The sequence below is a fragment of the Leucoraja erinacea genome, chromosome 9 (assembly GCF_028641065.1).
Source record: "Leucoraja erinacea ecotype New England chromosome 9, Leri_hhj_1, whole genome shotgun sequence".
NCBI lineage: Eukaryota > Metazoa > Chordata > Chondrichthyes > Rajiformes > Rajidae > Leucoraja > Leucoraja erinaceus.
The window spans coordinates 12,694,703-12,716,804 of NC_073385.1; the positions used below are offsets into that span (position 1 = coordinate 12,694,703).

At 43.4% G+C, this 22,102-nt stretch overlaps 1 protein-coding gene across 1 annotated transcript; it reads left to right on the top strand.

Annotated features, from left to right (window-relative positions):
• The first annotated feature begins 52 nt into the window (after nt 1-52).
• On the top strand, nt 53-21,122 carry aldh6a1 (aldehyde dehydrogenase 6 family, member A1). The gene is made up of 12 exons (XM_055640148.1): nt 53-203; nt 2,617-2,658; nt 4,368-4,442; nt 5,555-5,716; nt 7,407-7,485; nt 8,314-8,616; nt 9,225-9,346; nt 10,305-10,494; nt 11,652-11,833; nt 13,554-13,733; nt 17,026-17,124; nt 19,452-21,122. The coding sequence occupies exons 1-12, from the start codon at nt 168-170 to the stop codon at nt 19,554-19,556; spliced, it is 1,575 nt and encodes a 524-aa protein (XP_055496123.1). The 5' UTR covers nt 53-167; the 3' UTR covers nt 19,557-21,122.
• The last annotated feature ends 980 nt before the right edge of the window (nt 21,123-22,102 follow it).

A 22,102-nucleotide genomic window follows, 5' to 3' on the forward strand; every position in this document is an offset into this window, starting at 1 on the left:
ACCGCCGGAGGGGCGGGGCGGAGCGGAGAGGAGAGCGCCAGAGGCGGGACCGCCCTCAGCTGGAGGAGGAGGAGGGGTCGACGCTCGACGCTCGGCAATTGCATACTCGACGCTCGGTCGACTCTTCGCTCTCGGCCGGCTGGTGTGTTGTGGTTGTTGGCTTAGTCATGGCAGCCATCCTCAGAACAGCTCTCAGACGCAAGGTAAACTGACGGCAGAGGCGAGCGAGCAAGGGAGGGAGTAGCCAGAGAAATATAAAACCGTTAGCGACCTTCTCACCCCCCCGACAGCAAGCAGCATATTTTGCAAATCGCCGTTATTTTGTGCAAAACATAACTTTTTTATCGCATCCTGAACTATTTGCAAACTTTTGTTTTAAATTGGCATTGACAACAATATTTCTTCGTGTCTTCCCCATTTTCTGGTCAAGTGGAAATGACAATGTTCTAATTAAATGTCTTGCACTGATTTTGTTAGTAATTTGATATGCCTTTCAAGCAGTTTGCTTGATGATTTGGCCCCTAACCCCAAACTTCCTTGCAATTCTCTGTAAGTAAATGAAATCGCCATTTTTCTGTGCAGTTAATTGTGGATCCGTCCCAATCCCTGTCTCTAATGATGACAATAATAATTTTAGCAGATATCCAGTTGTTTCCTTGAAATAAAGCTCTAGTCTTGTGTTTTTATATGCCTGTCGTTGCTTGTTCTAGTTTTAGATTTCTGCTTCAGAACTGAGGGCATTTTGAGGTTGCAAATTGTCAGGCTTTATTTTTTCCTAGTTGTTGCGAATTCTAATACCTTCCCCTGCCGAGCTCTTTAATGCTTCCCTGTTTCTTGTAGCTTCTGCTCGAACTGTCTGAAAGAAATGCAGGTCTCTCTTATTTTCTAATCAAGGTCTGTGGATCAAATGCCTGAAAGACATCCCGTAGGTCAGTGTTAGTGGGTGGTTTCCCAAACACGTTATTTATTGGCTTGCACATGCTAGAAAGGGCTGCCATTGGTTAGCAATGCTACAGCAGCTCGTTGCTCTTGCTTTCGTGAGAATATTGGGTAGGAAATGTTGCCTTATTCAAAAAGGATATGAGGGACATGTTAAGAAACAAAAGCTAGGAATGGTAGGGAAATTGTCGGGACCACAAAAGTGGAAGAGATGAGATTTATGCATACTTGAAAGGGAAGGGTCTGGTGAAGGGGTGTCATTATAATTTTGTGTAAACTAAATCCTACCTCAAAGTGTGTTGAAAGGAACTGCAGATGCTCGTTCGTGAGATAGGAACAAAATGCTGGAGTAACTCAGCGGGTCAGGCAACATCTCTGGAGATGTTACCTGACCTGAGTTACTCCAGCATTTTGTTCCAATCTCATAAATGTGATTATTGGCTGGAGGAACTCAGCGGGACTGGCAGCATCTCTGCAGAGAAGAAATGGGTGATGTTTGGGGTTGATACCCTTCTTCAGACGCCATTGCCGCCGCAAGGAGCAGCACCAACGCTCACCGCCTCTCCAACAGGCCCAGACTCATAAGTGTAATTGTTGAGGAGGTGATAAAGAAAATTGATCAATGCATGTTTTTTGTTGATGACAATATCTCACCCAGATTACCAGTCCAGAAGGTTAGGGTATGTGGGATCCAATGTGTGTTGGCAGATTGATAGATTCTTGATTAGTATGGGTGTCGGGGATTATGGAGAGAAGGCAGGAGAATGAGGTTGAGAGGGGAAGATAGATTAGCCATGATTGAATGACGGAGTAGACTTGATGGGCCAAATGGCCTAATTCTGCTCCAAGAACTTGTGAGGGGGGGATGCAGAAGGAAGAGGTCAGCCTTATTCAGATTAAGATGAAAAGCATCTTAGTATTTTATAATTTTAGAAGCTTTAATAATGTATTTTATTACTCATTCCTTCAATGCCTCTCCAAAATCCCTGTGATTTTTATCCCCCTCCTTCCTACGTTGGACCCATCTTGTTCATCATATCTTTATCTCAGAATCAGAGGCATGCTGTTTTATACAGAGGGACAATGTAAAAATTAAATGGCATTAATTTTCCCACATTCCAAACGGAAATTAATCTAACTTCTCTATCGAATAGTGATAGTTGAGTTCCCATTTGCCCCAATTTGTTTTACATGTCGATGAACATTGACACGTATCAACTTCCACGTTGGCTGAGTTGTCGGCTTGCCAATCCATCATGATAAAGTTCAATCAATTGAACTTGAGTTGAAGGCCCTTCAATACATTTTCTACTTCGCACTTCCCTGTATGAGTGACAAAGTTGGGTACTCTCGACATGCAAGGTGAGGCAGATGAAAAGGGATGGTCAAGATTGTTAAAGCGGTGGGACGACAGATAGCACAATGGGCTAAGAGTTCAGCTGGTGACCGGAAGGTTCAAATCCCGCTTGGAGTGCATACTGTCGTTGTGTCCTTGGGGCAAGACACTTCACCCACCTTTGCCTGTGTGTAATGTAATGTAATTATGTGAAGCACTTTGGGGTCAATGCAAGTTGACTGAAAATGTGCTATATAAATAAGATTTAAAGCGTTGAGTATCTGATAGGCCTTTGTTGCGTTATGCATTGTGTGATGTTCTTTTCAATCTTTTTGTTTCAGCTCATTATGCCTTTGGGACGGATGTGCTATTCAACATCTCCGGTAAGTTGAAATGGGATGCGACTGAGTGTTCCTTGTTGAGTGAAACTAGTGGCTTCGTATTAATGTTAACTTTTTTGTTGTTTTACCCTCTCTTGTCAGATGTTGTACTTAAATGTATTGCTAACCATTGCCTTTGAAGTGAATATTGTTTCAGCACCTGACATACATTGGTGATGACTAAGGTATGAGTGCAAGCGGCTAATGTTACACTAAGCTCTCTAATTAATTACATTGTAACATTGCACTTTAGGACTGAGCTTTGATTGAAAATAAACATTATTTTAAATTGCTGATTATTGTGTCAATCAGTTAACAGGTTAGCAATGGTTCAACATGTAGACGCAAGGAACTGCAGATGCTGGTTTTCAATTAAAATAAAAGCTACAAAGTGCTGTTTGCCAGGAGAGCAAATACTAAGTGAAGTATGTGTAGGAAGGGACTGCAAATGCTGGTTTACACAAAAGATAGGCACAAAATGCTAGAGTAACTCAGCATGACAGCCACCGCCTCGGGAGGAAAGGAATACTGAGTGAATTCTGGTGTAACCTTACTCCTGTTATTTTTCTTTGTTTCTTTCTGCCATGTTCTAGCACCTTATCTGCAGGCCAATAGTTGGATGCGCAGGAAACTTGGATGAAATTCAAAAGCACTTTGAATAATGTGTCTTATCAAAGAAAGTTGATTACTGGGTCGCCAAATAATCTGCATTTGTGGCACTCCTTTAGCCAGACGGTGGTGAATCTGTGGAATTCATTGCCACAGATGGCTGTGGATTGCGTATTTTTAAAGGAGAGATTGATAGTGTCATAAGGAATAGAATTAGAATTAGGCCATTCGGCCCATCAAGTCTACTCCGTCATTCAATCATGGCTGATCTATCTAACCCCATTCTCCTGCTTTCTCCCCATAACCTCTGACACACATACTAATCAAGAATCTATCTATCTCTGCCTTAAAAATATCCACTGACTTGGCCCCTACAGCCTTCTGTGGCAAAGGATTCCACAGATTTGCCACCCTCTGACTAAACAAATTTCTCCTCATCTCCTTCCTAAAAAAAGTCCTTGAAATTCCGAGGCTATGCCTCTAGTCCTGGACTCTCCCACTAGTGGAAACATCCACTCTATCCAAGCCTTTCGCTATTCTGTATTCTATATATATTCTGTATATTCTTGATTAGTATGGATCTCAAAGGTTACAGGATGGGGTTGAGAGGGAAAAGTAGCTCAGCCATGATCGAATGTTGGAGTAGACGTGATGGGTCAAATGGACCAATTCCTCCTTCTATGTCTTATGGTTATGAATATATGAACTTACCCGCTCAATCTCAACTGTTTAATGTGCCTATGAAAGCTTTTTAATTTTAGCTGGTACTTTTCTTTTCAATTCTCGCAATCATAATAATCTTATGATTTTCATGTGTGCTCTGAACTGAAAAAATAACTTTTGAGCAACATTCATTCACCAAGAAACTGAAGATAGGCTGCTGAGGATTTGTAATGAGAAAGAACATCCTTGGTGTGGTATACCTCACTTCAAATTTATGTTCTTACAAATTAGAAGTTATTTTTAAACTGGACACTTAACTTGTTGCAGTGAAGGAGATTCTGTAACCAATTTTCTGCATCATTTTTAAGGCAATAATTTCAGCCTGTTAGTGTGTATTATATTCCTGCATTGCTGACCGTAGACCTCATTGTGTTTTGCAGCCAACCACAAAATTATTTATAGATGGAAAGTTTATTGAATCAAATACCTCTGAATGGCTGGACATCCACAACCCTGTAAGTATCTGTTTTTTAAATTTTGATTTTGGAATTTAAATAACTGATTCAGAAAGAATTTAAACTGGAGACCCACACAGTTTATCAGCAAAGGAATGATTGTGTTGAGTTTTTATACTGACCCGTATTATATTATACTGTCTAGCTTGAAAAATACGTCCTTGAATTGTGTATATGCTGTGAAGCTTTCAACTAGCAATTTATAGTTTTTAAAGGAAATCTTAATTGCATATTGAAAGTCATAATTTTAACTGCAAATATAATTAATTTTGAATTTTGTAGGCAGTATCATTTTTGTTTAGTTAAATCTCCCTTGTTTCTCTGAGTTGATCCTTAAGGGCCTGTCCCACTTACGTGACCATTACAGGCGACTGCTGGCACCTGTGATAGGTCGCCGAAATTTTCAACATGTTGAAAATTCAGTGGCGACCAGAGAGGCGCTACAACTCTTTGGAGACCTCTCCGGACCATAGGAGACCAATCACGACCATACAGGCGACCCCTGGCGACATGTTGTGGGTGACCTCTCACGACCATCGGAGACCTCTCACAACCATACAGCCTGTATATGCTACAGCTTTACCACCAAGTCATTGTTGTCTGGATTTGCATTCAAGCTGTCAGCTTTGTTGGGTCTGTGATCTCAAACTGCCAGCCAAAAGTTTTTACATTTGAGAAATGTAAAATAATATTTGACAATTCAGAGATTTAACGGGACAAGTTCTCATGCCAATCTCCAATCGGTCGCTGAAGTCAGCAATGGGGACGGATTTGCCGGCTTTTGCTGGGCTGGAGTTCCAGAGCCCCGGCCACAGGGGGCGAATTAAACCCGCCAATTGGTGCAGAAATCCCAATGAGCTCGTGATCGGATGCCTCATCTGGTCCAGGTGCCACGTTTTCAGGGAGACTTCTGATGAGGACTTCAAGTGCGCTCTCGTAATTTTGTCTGGATTTAAGGAGGTGCCAGACCACCGGTTGCTCGAAATCGATGGTGGGCCTGGGTTTACTTCCTTAAGTGGGGAGTCCGGACCTGGTTGCCAAGATGGCCTTGCTAGGATTCTATATAATTGCATCTATTCATTTTCTAACCGCACTTGTGTTACGACTCCTAGGCAACAAATGAAGTGATTGGCAAAGTCCCGAAGGCCACCAAGGAGGAGATGCTTGCAGCGGCGTTTTCCTGTCAGCGGGCTTTTGCATCGTGGTCTGAGACATCCGTGCTGATTCGGCAGCAGGTCTTTCTAAAGTACCAACAACTGATCAAAGAAAACCTGGTGAGTCAAGTGGGACGGACGTGCTACTGAGCTGAATTTCAAGGTAACCTTAATTGAGGTGGACGGGGATGAGATGAAGAATCCTGTCAGTAACGAACAGACCTATTTGTCTGAAGAAGGGTCTCGACCCGAAACGTCACCATTCCTTTGAGTCTAATGAAGGGTCTCGACCCGAAACGTCACTTGTTCCTTCTCTCCAGAGATACTGCCTATCCCGCTGAGTTACTCCAGCTGAGTTACTTCAGACTTACTTACCTTCAACTTCCTGGCCTTTGTGTCTTCTGATGTCCTGTCAGGTGTCCCGTATTATTGTCATACGGCATGGAAATAGGCACGCCTCCAGCCCCCCTCGTGAGGACACTTGATTCCCTCCAGGAATTGCATTTTGTTCCTTATGGGGGTGATTGGCTCCGGGGGGCGCCTGCCTCCGGGGTAAGCGCCAACGCCCCCTTCCCCTCCTCCCCTCCTCTAAACCTTTCCTACACATGTACCTGTCCAAGTGTCTTTTAAATGCTTTTATAGTACTTGCCTCAACTACCTGCTCTGGCAGCTCATTCCATATACCCACCACCCACTGAATAGAAAAAATAATTTGATTCATTACAACAAACCCTTCGGCCTGCCAAGTCTTTGCTGACTATTGATCACCCGTCGGTACATTATACCACTTTCGTGTCCTCTCCTTACACACTAGGAACAATTTACAGAAGCCAATTAACCTACAAACCCACATGTCTTGGTGATGTGGGAGGAAACCAGAGCACTCGGAGAAAACCCAAGTGGTCACCGGGAACGTGCCGAGGCCAGGATCAAACTCGGGTGTCTGGCATGTGACGCAGCGGCTCTACCAACTGTGGTGCTGTGCTGCTCATATTATTGCACAATATACGTTGCAACCTGCCATGAGTTGATTTCATTTTTGTGCTTTTGTCCAGGAGATCGTTTTTACTGAAAGCTACTAGGAAACAATAACAGTGATTGGCAATACTTACCAAGCTACCAGCTTGCCAAACATGCCCGTGTTGTTGTGTTTAACCAATGAGGGGGTTGTATGTAATTGCCCCTTTCAGAGCTGCATCATTTAGCACTAGTTACCCAAAGAGAAGCTTAAATATTAAGTGGGGTCCCGGCATACTTTTAAACCAGTTTCTTGTACAAAGAACATGTCCATTTTGCATATCTTTCATTCATTTGTAACTTTTTGCATATCTTTCATTAATTTATTCCATGTCTCTCTATATCATCGTCTGTATCTTTCATTACTCTTTTCAGACACTCAGCCCGAAGAAGGGTCTCAGCCCAAAATGTCTTTTCCTTTTCTCCAGAGATGCCCCTTGACCCGCTGAGTTACTCCAGCATTTTGTGCCTATCCTCGGTGTAAACCATCATTTTGTATCTATCTGGAAATTTTCATCCCCTCAGTTGACTTGAATAGAAGCCCAATCTTGTCAGTCTGCCCAAAACATTAGATTAAATTGGTGCCACACACTCGTTATTCCTTCCTGCTGTCTTACTGGGTTTTTTTTTTTTGGAATCTTCCTATCCCAGTTCAGAGGAGTTTAAGAATCATGGGCTCAAACCCTTACTGAAGCTCACTTCTCCTGGGTATAATCATTGTTAATGCCACAGTGTACATAGTGATATTTCTTTCTCTGTGTACTCAAAAGGGACTTGCTTTATTTTATCACAGACTGAAATAGCAAAGCTCATTACAGCAGAACAAGGAAAAACCTTGGCTGATGCTGAAGGGGATGTTTTCAGAGGCTTACGTGAGTAATGTCTACAGTCCTAAATAAATATATGCTTTTTATTTGCCTTGCTGTCATAATTATAGATAACTATAATCTATAGTTACTTTCATAACTATAGATTATGAAAGAGATGGGCTGAAGGACTTCTCATATCAATGCTAACCTTCGTGGAATTTCTATTAACCGTGAATAGATGTTCCTCAATGGTTAGCATTGGCGATCAAAGTCCTTTGGTCCATCTTTCATTTTCTTACGTTGCCTGCTCCTTCCTGCTACCCTTCTTCCCCTACTTTCTCTTTAAGTATCATCTCTGAATAATTCACAATCATTCTAATATTGGTTTCCAAATCATGATTTGACAACAAAATAACATTTGACCTTGTTTCTTTCCATATATTAGTTTGTCATCTTTTCCCAAGAATATTTTCTAAAGTGCAATTTGCATAGTTTAGTTTAGAGATATAGAGCGGAAACGGGCCCTTTGGCCCACTGGGTCAGCACCAACCAGCAATCCTTGCACACTATCACACACACACGCACGCACGCACACACACACGACACATTTCCACCAAGCCAGTTAACTTACAAACCTGTACGTCTTTGGAGTGTGGGAGGAAACCGGAGCACCCGGAAAAAACCCACGTAGGTCACAGGGAGAACGTACAAATTCCGTATAGACAGCACCCGTGGTCAGGTTCAAACCAGGGTCTCTGGTGCTGCAAGGCAGCAACTCTACCGCGCGCCACCGTGCTGACCAATTCATCTCTTTTTATGTTTAAAGCTGTATTAGGGAGAAGGTATTTGTCCATCTGACCACACTTTTAATCTTTGTTTTCCATCCCACAGAGGTAGTTGAGCACACTTGCAGTATCACGTCTCTCCTGCTAGGTGAGACTTTGCCTGGCATCGCCAAGGACATGGACGTCTTCAATTACCGCTTGCCGTTGGGGGTGTGTGCTGGTATCACTCCCTTTAACTTTCCAGCCATGATCCCTCTCTGGATGTTCCCTATGGCCATGGTCTGTGGAAACACCTATCTGCTGAAGCCCTCTGAGCGTGTGCCTGGAGCTGCCATGTTGTTGGCCAAGTTATTGCAGGATGCAGGAGCCCCAGATGGAACCCTTAATATCATCCATGGTCAGCACGACGGTAAGGACCTTCAGCATATCTGTGAATAATCCTTGACTTCCTTAAATGTTTTATTGCTCTGCAAATGCGATGTAATGGCATCAAGTAACTGGAATATTAGCAGTTCCAGATGATTAATGTTTAGTTGTAGTTCAGTTTATTATTGTCGCATGAACTGAGGAACAGCTTTTTGTTGCGTGCTATCCCGTCAACAGAAAGACTATACATGATTATAGTCAAGCCGTCCACAGTGTACATATACAGGATAAAGGGAATAACTTTACAAAGGGAATAAATACGGGAATAGCCAAGTTAACAAAATGCTACGGTTGAAATAAAGATTTAAGAGTGAAGCAATTGGAATGAATGAGGGCAGATCCGCTTCCTTGACCAACACGCGTAGAGTCACCAAGCTTCAGTGCCATATTGAGCCTTTACTGATCTAATTCCGATAAGTTTGGCGACAGGCATAACACGTTCACTTGCAATTCACCACGCAAACTCGATGTAAGATTGTACACATTCGGCATATGTAACGGGAGCCTAACTCTGCTATAACCAAAATCTATTGTATAGCGGCTCGTTATTGCGAGTGTTTACTGTAGTTAATTTTGTTCTCATTTCTTCAGCGGTGAACTTCATTTGTGACCACCCAGTTATCAAAGCCATCAGCTTTGTGGGCTCCAATCAGGCTGGAGAATACATCTACACCAGAGGCTCCAAAAACGGCAAGAGGGTACAGTCCAACATGGTGAATATTCTTTCATTTTCCTGCTGCTCAGTGTTTTCCTTCTGGTTATTATCCAAATGGGTTACGTAGAGAACAGATTCTCAACTCCCCAGCACTCATGCCCACCTAAACAACCTTGATAGGATTGTAAGTTTGGCTTTCTGCAGCTTGCATAGTTGACCAGCAATTTGGTGTAACTTGCGACATGGTGACCTTTTATTTATCTGTTTGATCTATGTCCAAAGAAGGGTCTCGATCCGAAACCTCACCTATTCCTTCTATCCAGAGATGCAGCTTGTCCTGCTGAGTTACTCCAGCATTTTGTATCTTTCTTTGATAATATAACGAGTTCTCCTTAGTTATTTGATGTGAGACTTGGTTTGGGAAGCAAAGAGCACAGATAGTTTGTTTTATTTTGTTTGAAGAGTGCACGGTTTAATTTGAAGCATTTGCTGGTTGTCAAGTTCAAACTATATTCAAACGTGGTTTGGAGATACTGCACGGAAACAGGCCCTTCGGCCCAGGCCGACCTCACGCTAGTTGTATGTTGTCCCACGTTTGCATACTCAGGCCAATTAACCTACATACCCGCACGTCTTTGGGAGGAGGCGGTGCTGGCTTGAAGGGCCGAATGGCCTACTCCTGCACCTATTGTCTGTTGTCTATTGAAAGTGGAGCATCTGGAGGAAACCCATGCGGCAACAGGGAGAACGTGCAAAGTTTGTGCAGACGGCACCATCCCAGCCTATTTAGCCTGAATTGCACACTTCTCAAGTGAGTTGAGTTTCATAAATGTCCCCATTCGATGGAATTAATTTGTTAAAATTGTGCATCACAGGTTCAATATGACTGGTATGATTTGAATCTTGCTGTCTGACATTAAGCACTCTGTTGTTCATGTCTGTATTGTGTGTCCATCCATAGACTACTAGAAGGTACCTTCACTTTAGCTCTTGCTTTCTCAATCCATTCCTTTCAGGGTGCGAAGAACCACGGAGTGGTGATGCCTGATGCCAACAAGGAGAACACTTTGAATCAGCTTGTGGGCGCGGCGTTTGGTGCAGCTGGGCAGCGTTGCATGGCTCTGTCTACTGCTGTCCTGGTCGGCGAAGCTAAAAGCTGGCTGCCCGAACTGGTGGAAAAGGCAAAGAAATTGAGAGTCAATGCAGGTGAGTTTAAACTTCAGTGGGTTCACTGCAGTGGGTGCTGTAAAGTGCCTCTATGATCGTGGACTCAAACTCTGAAATGCATGATCTCTTCCCGCAGCTACTTCCTTGTCTTCTGTAGTTTAGTTTTGGAGATACAGTGTGAAAACAGACCCTTCAGCCCACCGTGTCTGCACTGACCAGCGGTCCCTGCACACTAACACTATCCTACACACACTAGGGATAATTTTACGTTTATACCTTGCCAATTAACCAACAAACCTGTATGTCTTTGGAGTGTGGGAGGAAACCGAAGATCTCAAAGAAAACCCAAGCAGGTCACACGGAGAGCGGACAAACTCTGTACAGACAAGCACCTGCACTGACGCCGGGTCTCTGGTGCTGTAAGGCAGCAACTCTACCACTGTGCCACCGAGCAGCCAAAGTAATTGTATAGTAAACTTGAAATGGATTGTGTAGAATATACAGTGTCCTTTATTCCTTTCCACAATCTAATTTGGGCATGCAGTGGTTCACATTTATTGCCAATTCCTTGATGTCCTTGAGAAATAAAGTAACAAGTCAATCCTTTTGAACCAATCCACAGCAATGAATGCAGCGCAGACTCTGCCCATCAAGTTGATGTTGATTCTCTACCAGAGCAACTGACAATTTCTAACCATCGGCTGCCTTCTCCATAGCCTTGCATTTTTTTATTTCTCACCGTATATTAGGTGGTCCTTGCAGGCCACAGTGAAACTTAACTGGGGAGAAGACAGGAACAGGGTACTGATTGGGGATGATCAGCCATGATCACATTGAATGGCAGTGCTGGCTCGAAGGGCCGAATGGCCTACTCCTGCACCTATTGTCTATTGTCTAACTCCTCCAGGTGTGCAGGCAGTGCATTGACTCCAACCACACATACTGTCGGCAAAATAAGAAGTGTCTCCCTGTTGTGTTCGACTCTCTTCCTCTTTGTTTTAACATAGAACAGTACAGCATAAGAACAGGCCCTTCAGCCAGCATCTGCAGTTCCTGCCTTCTCACCCCCCACCCATCCTCCCTCCCTTTTTTTCAGCCCCTACCGATGATCTTCATTGCCCCAACATTTTGAAGGGCGCAGGAGTTGACTTAGTTGCTTGTATTTACCATAGTTTTTGTTTCCTTCCTGACCCCAGGTGACCAGCCGGGCTCTGACCTTGGCCCCCTCATCTCACCTCAGGCGAAGGCCAGGGTGTGCGATCTAGTCCAGAGTGGGGTGACCGAGGGCGCCAAACTGCTGCTGGACGGGCGCAAGGTCGAAGTGAAAGGATATGAAAGTGGCAACTTTGTAGGACCTACCATCCTTGCTGGAGTAAAGGTGAGTAAAGGTCACTTCTTGCTTAAACATGGGACATCTTGCTTTATATTTCCATCATTCTTTGGTACTTATAATGGCCACTCGCTTCCAACAAAGGTTACACCAGTAGCTCAAGAAGGTCACGTAGTGAATTAATCTTAGCCTCTAACTTACAACTGCATTACCTAGCGATTTGCACTAAAGTAAATGGAGCCCTTGAAATGATCAAGGTTGGGTCATAAGTGAGAGAAACAGAATTGGGCCATTTGGCCCATCAAGTCTACTCAATGATTCCAAGGTCAGTTTATTGTCACATGTACCAGTTGGGGTACAGTGAAACTTGAATAACCATACAGCCATACTTAAAATAAGCAACAAGGCGCACAACTACATAAAAGTTAACATAAACATCCACCACAGCAGATTCCTCACTTGATGGAAGGCCATAAAGTACAATCTTCTTCCTCTTTATTCTCGCGCGGTCCGGGCAATCGAACCATCCGCAGTCGGGGCGATTGCAGCTCCCGCAGCCGGCGATCGAAGCCCCCACGTCGGGGCAGTCGAAGCTCCTGCGGTTTGGAGCTCCAGAAGTCTGTCTTTAGCCAGGGACCGCGAGCTCCACGATGTTAAGTCCGCAGACTGCTGCGGTTGCAGCTCCGAGGTCGATCCCCGACAGGGATCGCAAACTCGACGACGGCAAGTCCGCAGACTCCCGCAATTGGAGCTCCCAAATTCGGACTCCAGCAAAAGCTGCCATCTCCTCTATGTTAGGCCGCAGTGCAGACGGAGATACGACACAGGGGGAAAATCGCATCTCCCTCAAGGTAAGAGATTAAAATTTCCCCCCCCACACCCCCAACCCCCACATAAAACAAGCTGAAGAACACTAAAACATACATTTAACACATAGTTTAAAAAAACAACAAATAAGGAAGGGTCAGACAGACTGTTGGCGGGGCAGCCATTGCTGGCGCCACCAGGTGGAGCTCCGCCGTTCAATCATGGCTGATTTATCTCTCCCTCCTAACACCATTCTCCTGCCTTCTCCCAATACCCCTGACACACATAACAAATGTTATGAAATGATCAAGGTTAGGTCATAAGTGATTGGAGCAGAATTAAGTCAACTCCCCTATTCAATCATGGTTGGCCTATCTCTCCCTCCTAGCCCCATTCTCCTGCCTTCTCCCTTATTCCCCTGACAGGTTACATGTAGGTTGCTGAATTTGGATTGCACGTTTAAATTTGGATGGGAGGGGGTTCAATAAATCACATCTCATTGTTTTATCCAAGTACCACGTGGCTAGTTTAAACACACTGTTACCAGGTTTGACTCAATTTCTGACTGCCCACAACTTTGCTGGCAAACCTTTCTTGACCCGTATGTCAGGAAAATAGTCATACACTGGAAAACAGGCCTTTCGGCCCAACTTGCCCATCCCGACCAACATGCCCCATCTACATTAGTCCCACCTGCCTATGTTTACACCATGTCCTTCTAAACATATCCTATCCATGGACTGTCCAAATGTTTTTAAAACTTTGTGATAATACCTTGAGTCAAGAAAGTACCGACAATGAAACACTGAAATTCTTGCTTGCAGAGTTTCTTGGCGCTGGTGTAAATGGCTTGCAAACCAACGTCGGACCAAACTAGCTAACTCTATCTGTTGTGATGAGCGCTGAAGAGAAATGCAAATGGGTGTAAAAGTTGTTATTCACGGCTGGTTTTCCTCCACAGCCTCACATGAAGTGTTACACTGAGGAAATCTTTGGGCCCGTGCTGGTTGTGCTGGAGGCAAGCACGCTAGACGAAGCAGTTGATATCATCAACCAGAACCCGTACGGAAATGGCACTGCCATCTTCACCACCAACGGTGCCACCGCTCGTAAATACACCCACCAAGTCGATGTTGGCCAGGTGCGTTTGCAGAATGAGGGTTGTCATGTACTTCTCTGTGCAGCTATTAGTTAGAACTGATTGTGGTATTGATGGAGTTTGATGTATTAACTTCATTCTGGTTGTTGGCCAAGCCGTGCTATCCTACTGCAGCTATTACATTTGAGAGGAAAGTGAAGCCATGATTCAGTATGACCAACAAGAAGCCAATGACACAGCAGTGCAGCTCGGAGAGGAGTTGCTTTGCAGCACCAGAGATCCAGGTTCAATTCTAACATCCGGTACTGTATGTATGGAGTTGATGCGTTCTAGCAGAGTTTTGGTGCAGATGTAAATGGTATGCAAAGCAAACTGGCTAACTCTATCTGTTATGTTGAGCAGTGAAGGAAAATGCAAAAGGGTGTAAAGCTTTAAAATTATTATTCTCTGCTGTTTTCCTCCTTGGCCAATCAAGAAGGTTCCCGACCTAAAACGTCGCCAATCCATGTTCTCCAGAGATGCTGCCTGGCCCTGCTGAGTTCTGTACAACATTCTCCCTGTGGGTTTCTGTGTGGCTTTCCTCCAGTGCTCCGGTTTTCAAAATATCTGCAGATTCATTAGTTAATTGGCCTCTTTAAATTGTTCTTGGTGTATAGTAAGTGGTAGAATCTTCGTGGGCAGTTGAAGATATTGGGGGGGGGAGGGGTGGGGAGATAAAATATTAGATTAAGTGGGTAGTTAGTAGATAGCACAGGCCAAATAGCTCGTTTCTATGCTGTATTCGGGGTTTTGTTTAAACTGGTCAAAATGTTTGAGAATCCTGCTTGATTTTGTGTCGAAGAAGGCAAAAGGGGGATTATTTGTCAGCTGTCTAATGTTTCTGCATTCTTATTGGGTAAGTTGTAACCCTTATCAGTACTATGTCGACACAACGAGCCGCAGTAGCCAGTTTACAAAAAAAGACACACAGTGCTGGAGTAACTCAGCTGGTCAGGCAGTATCTCAGGAAAACATGGATAAGGCGACGTTTCGGATCCAGACCCTTGATACTGATTGCAGTAGGGGCTGAAAGCTGGAAAAGACGTGGGACAAAACCTGGCAAATGGTGGATGGATACAGGTGAGGCAGGTGGTCAAAGGCCAGAGGTGAAAAAATAAAGTGTGAGATAATGATAAAAGAGGCATGAATTAAATTTAAAGCCAGAGGAAGGAATATGGGTGGAAGGGAACAGTGGGATGGGGAAAGGAGAAATGGGTGCACATCCAGGTGGGGCACAGGGAAGAGAGTGTATGTAGGTTAGTTACCTAATATTGGAGAATTCAATGTTCACCTCATTGGGTTGTCAGCTACCCGAGCAGAATAAAAGGTGCTGTTCATCCGTTTGCACGTGGCCTCACTCTGGCAATGAGGGAGGCCCAGGACAGAAATGGCAGAATGGGAAGTGGAGTTAAAATGGTTAGAACGAGCACAAGTGTTTGCTTGCCTATTCTACCCTTGGTCACACTGATGTAAAGGAGGCCACATTGGGAGCCCCAGATGGAGTAGATAAGGTAAGAGAAGGTGCACATGAACCTCTGTCTCGCCTGGAAATACTATAATGATTTTCTAAAAATAAATGCATTATCTAAAGTCATCATCTGCTGCTTAACACCTGTCCAAGATGTGAAGAGGCAGTTTGGTGTTTACTTAGCGTGAAAAGACAGTAGCTGGAAGTTAGTTGGGTTTCAATCTTTGCATAGAAATGTCGAAGTTAACTGGCTTGCCTTTTTTTCTTCGGTAGACAAAAATGCTGGATACACTCAGCGGGTGAGGCAGCATCTATGGAGCGAAGGAATAGGTGAAGTTTCGGGTCGAGACCTTTCTTCAGTTTGAAGAAGGGTGTGGAGCTGAAATGTCACCTATTCCTTTGCTCCATAGATACTGCCTCACCCGCTGAGTTTCTCCAGCATTTTTGTCTACCTTCAATTTTTCCAGCATCTGCAGATCTTTCTCGTACCTTTTTTTCTTCTATCTGTTCCAACTTGCAAATTTATTGCTAAACTGCTCTCCCTCTACTTTAAATTTACCGATCTTTAAAGCAACTTGTCAAGTGAGAATTGCTTTCTTGGAATTGCAAACAAGAACATACACGGCAAGATTAGCAAGTTTGCAGATGATACAAGTGTGCAGGTGGGTTTGCAGATAGTGAAGATGGTTGTGAAAAATTGCAGCAGGATCTTGATCGATTGGCCAGGTTGACTGAGGAATGATTTTTGGAATTTAATACAGAGAAATGTGAGGTGTTGCATTTTGGGACGTCTAACATTGGCAGGACCTACACAGTGACTAGTAGGGCCCTGGGGAGTGTTGTAGAAGTGCAGGTGCATGGTTCCTTGAAATTGGAGTTGCAGGTAGATAGGGTAGTCAAAAAGGCTTTTGATACATTGGCCTTCATCAGTCAGTGTATTGAGTATAGAAGTTGGGAAGTCATGTTGTAGTTGTATAAAACGTTGGTGAAGCCGCATTTAGAGTATTGTGTTCAGTTCTGGGCACCATGTTATAGGAAAGATGTTGTCAAGCTTGAAAGGGTACAGAAAAGCTTTACGAGGGTGTTGTCAGGGCTTCAGGTGAAGTGGAAAAAAATTAATAGGAATTTGAGGGGTAACTTTTCACAAAGGGTGGGGATGTATGGAGCAAGCTGCCAGAGGAGGTAGTGGGGGCAAGGGCTATCCCAACATTTAAGAAACAGTTAGACAGCTACATGGATAGTATAAGTTTGGAGGGATATGGGCCAAATGCGGGCAGGTGGGACTAGTGTAGCTGGGTCATGTTGGCCAGTGTGGCCATAAAATCATAAATGACAGGAGCAGAATTAGGCCATTTGGCCCATAAAGTCTACTCTGCCATTCAATCATGGCTGATCTATCTCTCCCTCTTAACCCCATTCTCCTGCCTTCTCCCCATAACCCCTGACACCTGTACTAATCAAGAATCTATCCACGCCTTAAATATATCCACTGACGGCCTCCACAGCCTTCTGTGGCAAATAATTCCACAGATTCACCACCCTCTAACTAAAAAAATTCCTCCTCATCTCCTTCCTAAAAGAACATCCTTTAATTCGGAGGCTATGACTAGTCCTAGACTCTTCCACTAGTGGAAACATCCTCTCCACAACCACTCTATCCAAGACTTTCGCTATTCGGTAAGTTGGGGCGAAGGGCCTGTTTCCACACCTTATCACTCTGGCTCTATAATCCACACCCAGTCGATAACTGCTTAGAACATGACAATGTCCATTATGATGAAATTGTGTGCTCTGCCTTTTTTAAATAATTAGTGACTTTCTTTTCAGATTGGTGTCAATGTGCCTATCCCAGTTCCGTTACCCATGTTCTCATTTACTGGATCAAGAGGCTCATTCAGAGGCGATACCAATTTTTACGGCAAACAGGTGAGTATGCTGGGCCCAAGCGCAATTGGCAGTACTCTCAAGGGATTGTGAAGGCTAGGTCGTGGAAGTATATAATGGGGAGGTGGGTACATTTTTGTAAGATTGTGGAATAGGAATTTCTGGGGAACTGGCACAGAAGAGGAGTTTTCAGCTTGGGGCAGATCGGCCACGATCATATTGAATTGCAGGGCAGGCTTGAAGGGTCAGGTGGCCTACTCCAGCTTCTTGTGTTCAAAGAAATACATAGATAACCCTCCAGTTGATTTGGCCAACGTGTCTTTGGGCTCCAATAGGCTGGGCTGCATTCACTACTCTTGCAATTTTGTGTGATCTTGACAAAAAAGTCGTGGAATTTTGGTGGCACCTGGCCTGCAGATAGAAGTATGAGCCATCCTAATGGAAGAGAATGCAGTAAGTATGCAGATGATACTAAGATAGGAGGGGTTGTGGATAATGAAGTAGATTTTCAAAGTCTACAGAGATTTATGCCAGTTGGAAGAGTGGACTGAAAGATGGCAGATGGAGTTTAATGCTGATAAGTGTGAGGTGCTACATCTTGGCAGGACAAATCAAAATAGGACGTACATGGTAAATGGTAGGGAATTGAAGAATGCAGGTGAACAGAGGGATCTGGGAATAACTGTGCACAGTTCCCTGAAAGTGGAATCTCATGTAGATAGGGTGGTAAAGAAAGCTTTTTGGTGTGCTGGCCTTTATAAATCAGAGCATTGAGTATAGAAGTTGGGATGTAATGTTAAAATTGTACAAGACATTGGTGAGGCCAATTTTGGAGTATGGGGTACAATTTTGGTCGCCTAATTATAGGAAGGATGTCAACAAAATAGAGAGAGTACAGAGGAGATTTACTAGAATGTTGCCTGGGTTTCAGCAACTAAGTTACAGAGAAAGGTTGAACAAGTTAGGGCTTTATTCTTTGGAGCGCAGAAGGTTAAGGGGGGACTTGATAGAGGTCTTTAAAATGATGAGAGGGATAGACAGAGTTGACGTGGATAAGCTTTTCCCACTGAGAGGAGGGAAGATGCAAACAAGGGGACATGACTTGAGAATTAAGGGACAGAAGTTTAGGGGTAACATGAGGGGGAACTTCTTTACTCAGAGAGTGGTGGCTGTGTGGAATGAGCTTCCAGTGAAGGTGGTGGAGGCAGGTTTGTTTTTATCATTTAAAAATAAATTGGATAGTTATATGGACGAGAAAGGAATGGAGGGTTATGGTCTGAGTGCAGGTATATGGGACTAGGGGGAGAATACGTGTTCGGCACGGACTAGAAGGGTCGAGATGGCCTGTTTCCGTGCTGTAAATGTTATATGGTTATATAGAAGATAAAATCACGTTTAAAAACAAAAGTCTACATTTAATGAGGATCAGGATTTGGCTTGCACATGCATCCGTGTCTATGTTGGTGGTGAAAAATTGGCCAGGAGGAAGATTGCCTATTCTGAATGTGTTCCTGGTGGTTTAATTCCACGACCTCCTGACTTCAGTTTCCCCATTCCCATTTCCTGCCATTGCCCCCTCAACATATCCATCCCTGTACATGTTTGCCAATGTCAATTGAAGGCCAATGGATCTCTGCGAGTAGTACGATACTTCATTGTAATCGTTCTGTTTTATTTTTATAACATTTTCGAAATTCTTGTCTTTGGTCTTGAGCTTTCTCCCAGCAGATTAGTATTGAATGGTGGAATTTCCCCCCAGAGTAAAACTGAAACATTAAATAGCCTGGTCAAAAAGCATTCAAGGGAAAGATGGTGCCCAGGCTTATCCATCCATCAACAGCTCAACAATACCTGAAATAACACTGTGCTCAATGTTGACCGAGGGCCAAACTGCACCCCCTCCACACACACCTGGATCTCCTGCCATCAGGCAAGAGATACCGTAGCATCAAAGCCCGGACTACCAGACTGCTAAACAGCTTCCTGCCACAGGCTGTGAGGCTGCTAAACAGTCACTCTGTACTCACAGTCACCTGATTCTGCGGCTTTGCACTGGACATTTTAATAACTCTGGCACTGGCCACTCAAATCAGCTGCCCTGAACATTTTAATGATTGTTTTTACTGTATTTTAATGTTGCTGTTTTACCTGCTTTTAACTATTTATACTGTTTCATCAGGGACTGGATTGTTTTTACTGTTATTATGTGTGAAATGTTTTAAGTTTCATGTGCGATGCTCCGGTATTCCCTGGGAAACGTCTTCTCATTTTGCACTGTACAATTGTTGCTTTGCAAGATGACAATAAAGGTTGATTGATTGATTGACACGTACTGCCTTTAACGGATTTGTTTTTCGACTTTATCGCAGGGCATTCAGTTCTACACTCAGGTCAAAACCGTCACCTCACAGTGGAAGGAAGAAGACTCTACTTTATCCAGCCCAGCCGTTGTCATGCCCACAATCGGGCGCTAGGTTGACATTGCTGAAGTGGCAGGCTGCATGATCAACACACTTCTCAGTCCTAACTTTATGGATCGAACATGTGGAGAAATTGGATGGGAGTGGGAGGGTAAGAGCAGCTTAACCCTGTGTGACTTGAAGAAGCACGTACGCAGAATTTGAAAGGAGAGGGGAAATATTGATCACTTTGGTAATTACTAAAAATCATCTGTATTTTTGATCGGCTGCAAAAATCAGGCAATGCATCTGTTTATAGATACATCAAAATATTAAACAAGTGGCCTAATTTTGTGCCCATTTCAATTTGAGCTATTGCTTGCTCAGTTTTCTACTCGCTCTCTTTCTCTCTCTCTCTCTCTCTCTCTCTCTCTCTCCCTCTCTCAAGCCTTAAATTACACGTGCCGGGGAATGTAATCTAGCTGATCTTTGCAGCTTGTTGACAATGTAACAAAGTTAGTTGATTAAGTATGTGTTTTGCAATTGTTTTTTTGATTGGTTGGTACACATTATACAGTCCGAGTATGTAGAAAAAAAACCATGTATGTATGAACAATACTTGGTTGTGAAAAGCAAATGTGACTTTTTAAATTTTTCCTCTCTATAAATGCACTCTTGCAATTGTGAAACTGTGATGTGATTTTGAACTCTAAAGAGCTTTCCAGTAATGCTAATAAGGAAATGAATAATTTGAGGAGAGATTCTCAGACAAGTGCACTTGGGCAAAATTAAATGGAAAGAGCTCTGGCAATGACTCAGTATTGTTTGTCCAGTGAGACACTGAGAGATAGATTGAAATGAACTCAAGTTGGGACTGACTTGATGAACCAGGTCCCATGCAGGGTAAGCAGCAGAGTTATTGTGAAGTTGGCACGGTTCTGGCTCATGATCAGAACACAGCAGCCTCGGCTGGAGAGGTAAGTAAGAGGTTCTGGTTGTAGCACAGACCTGGATAATGACAAAGCTTCATTCCCATTTTCCTCCTAACCTGCCCCTCTACTTGTCCTACCCTGAATTCAAACTGCTTCTTGCCTCAATCACTTTCTCCATCGTTGTATTTAGAACAAGTTCTTCATCTCTCTTCATTGACTTTTGCACTTTGTACAATTTTGGGGTGTGGTGTAATTCGGCAGTCCCCAGACATAAAATATGGATAATATTCATGCACGAATAAAAGACATTTCAAAACTGGGTATTTTTTAACATTGCCCGTTATTTATCAAGTACGTCTCAACCACGCACAAATGACTGACAATTCACTCCCAAATTTCTGATAATGCACTAGCCTTTGTCATATCTAGTGGAAGTGGATAAGAGTGTGTGCAACTGGGCTATTAAACAGGTAGCGCTTTCTGTTCCTTGTATAACTAACCTGTTGCTATCTTTAAGCGGATAAAGTGAATTTTGTATTGAAAGGAAGTATCTATGGACAATAAATCAGTGCGATAATATGCACGTCAAAAACAGATAAAACAGTCAATAAGCTAATAAATCATTGGGCTGTACATGGGAGCTGTATGTTCTGTATCTGATCATGTAGAACACTTGCTGCAGGTTGACAAATTAAACCTTTTAAAACTGCTTTGTGTGATTTTATGGATTTCAAAACATTCACATTTTTCCTTTGCATAATTTGAATGACATATGATTCACAGAAAACGGAAAGATATTCTGTGGTCTTCTGAAAGACACATGATTTGCTCGCTGTCTATCGGGACAAAAAGCATTGGGGGTGTTGTAATTTAAAAATACTCTAGCTGTTCTCACTAAAACGATTGCTGGTTGTTCTAGGCAGTCTCTGGAGACAGAAACTAACTTGAGCTGAGGCATTAAATACAAGAGTTAGCACTTTGGGTTACAGTTGTACAAAGTGTTGATTGGGCTGCACTTGGGGTATTGTGTGCAATTCTAGTTTCCAGGCTGTAGGAAGGATGTGTGTAAGCTAGAGTACAGTAAATTCAAAAGGATGGTGTCTGGATCGGAAGGCTGAAAACTGAATTTCTCAACAGTTCTCAACTCTAGCCCCACAAGTTGGACAGTTAGCCCAACTCTGCCCAAAGGGAAAATAGTTGGTGTTCTACTCTAGTATTTTAAATGGTTGCTAAACATCTACTGGATACACTATTCCACCACACACAAACCTACAGATATACTTGTGTAGACATAGAAAATAGGTGCAGGATGAGGCCTTTTGGCCCTTCGAGCCATTCATTGTGATCATGGCTGATCGTCCACAATCAATGAACTGCAGATGCTGATTTACATCGAAGATAGACACCAAAAGCTGGAGCAACCCAATGAGTCAGGCAGCATCTCTGGAGAAAACAAAGTTTCGGGTCGAGTTCCTTCGTCAGGGAAGAGGGAAACGAGAGATATGAAATGGTACAGAGAATAAATGAATGAAAGATATGCAAAAGAACAAAGAAAAAAAACATATACATTGCTTTCAGGATGATGCCTAAATGCCTTGGTTGCTTAGCCCTGGGGTAATCGAGCTGGGATCATAGCTAAGTGGTGATAAAATTAGAATGTGCTCCCTCCTTCTCCATTGCTCAACGTAG

What these genes read in the sequence shown, in the direction of transcription:
- aldh6a1 (XM_055640148.1), top strand. Translation starts at nt 168, where the DNA reads ATGGCAGCCATCCTCAGAACAGCTCTCAGACGCAAG. An exon ending in GGCTGGACATCCACAACCCT is followed by an intron (nt 4,443 to 5,554) that starts GTAAGTATCTGT and finishes TACGACTCCTAG; the next exon opens with GCAACAAATGAAGTGATTGG. An exon ending in AACTGATCAAAGAAAACCTG is followed by an intron (nt 5,717 to 7,406) that starts GTGAGTCAAGTG and finishes ATTTTATCACAG; the next exon opens with ACTGAAATAGCAAAGCTCAT.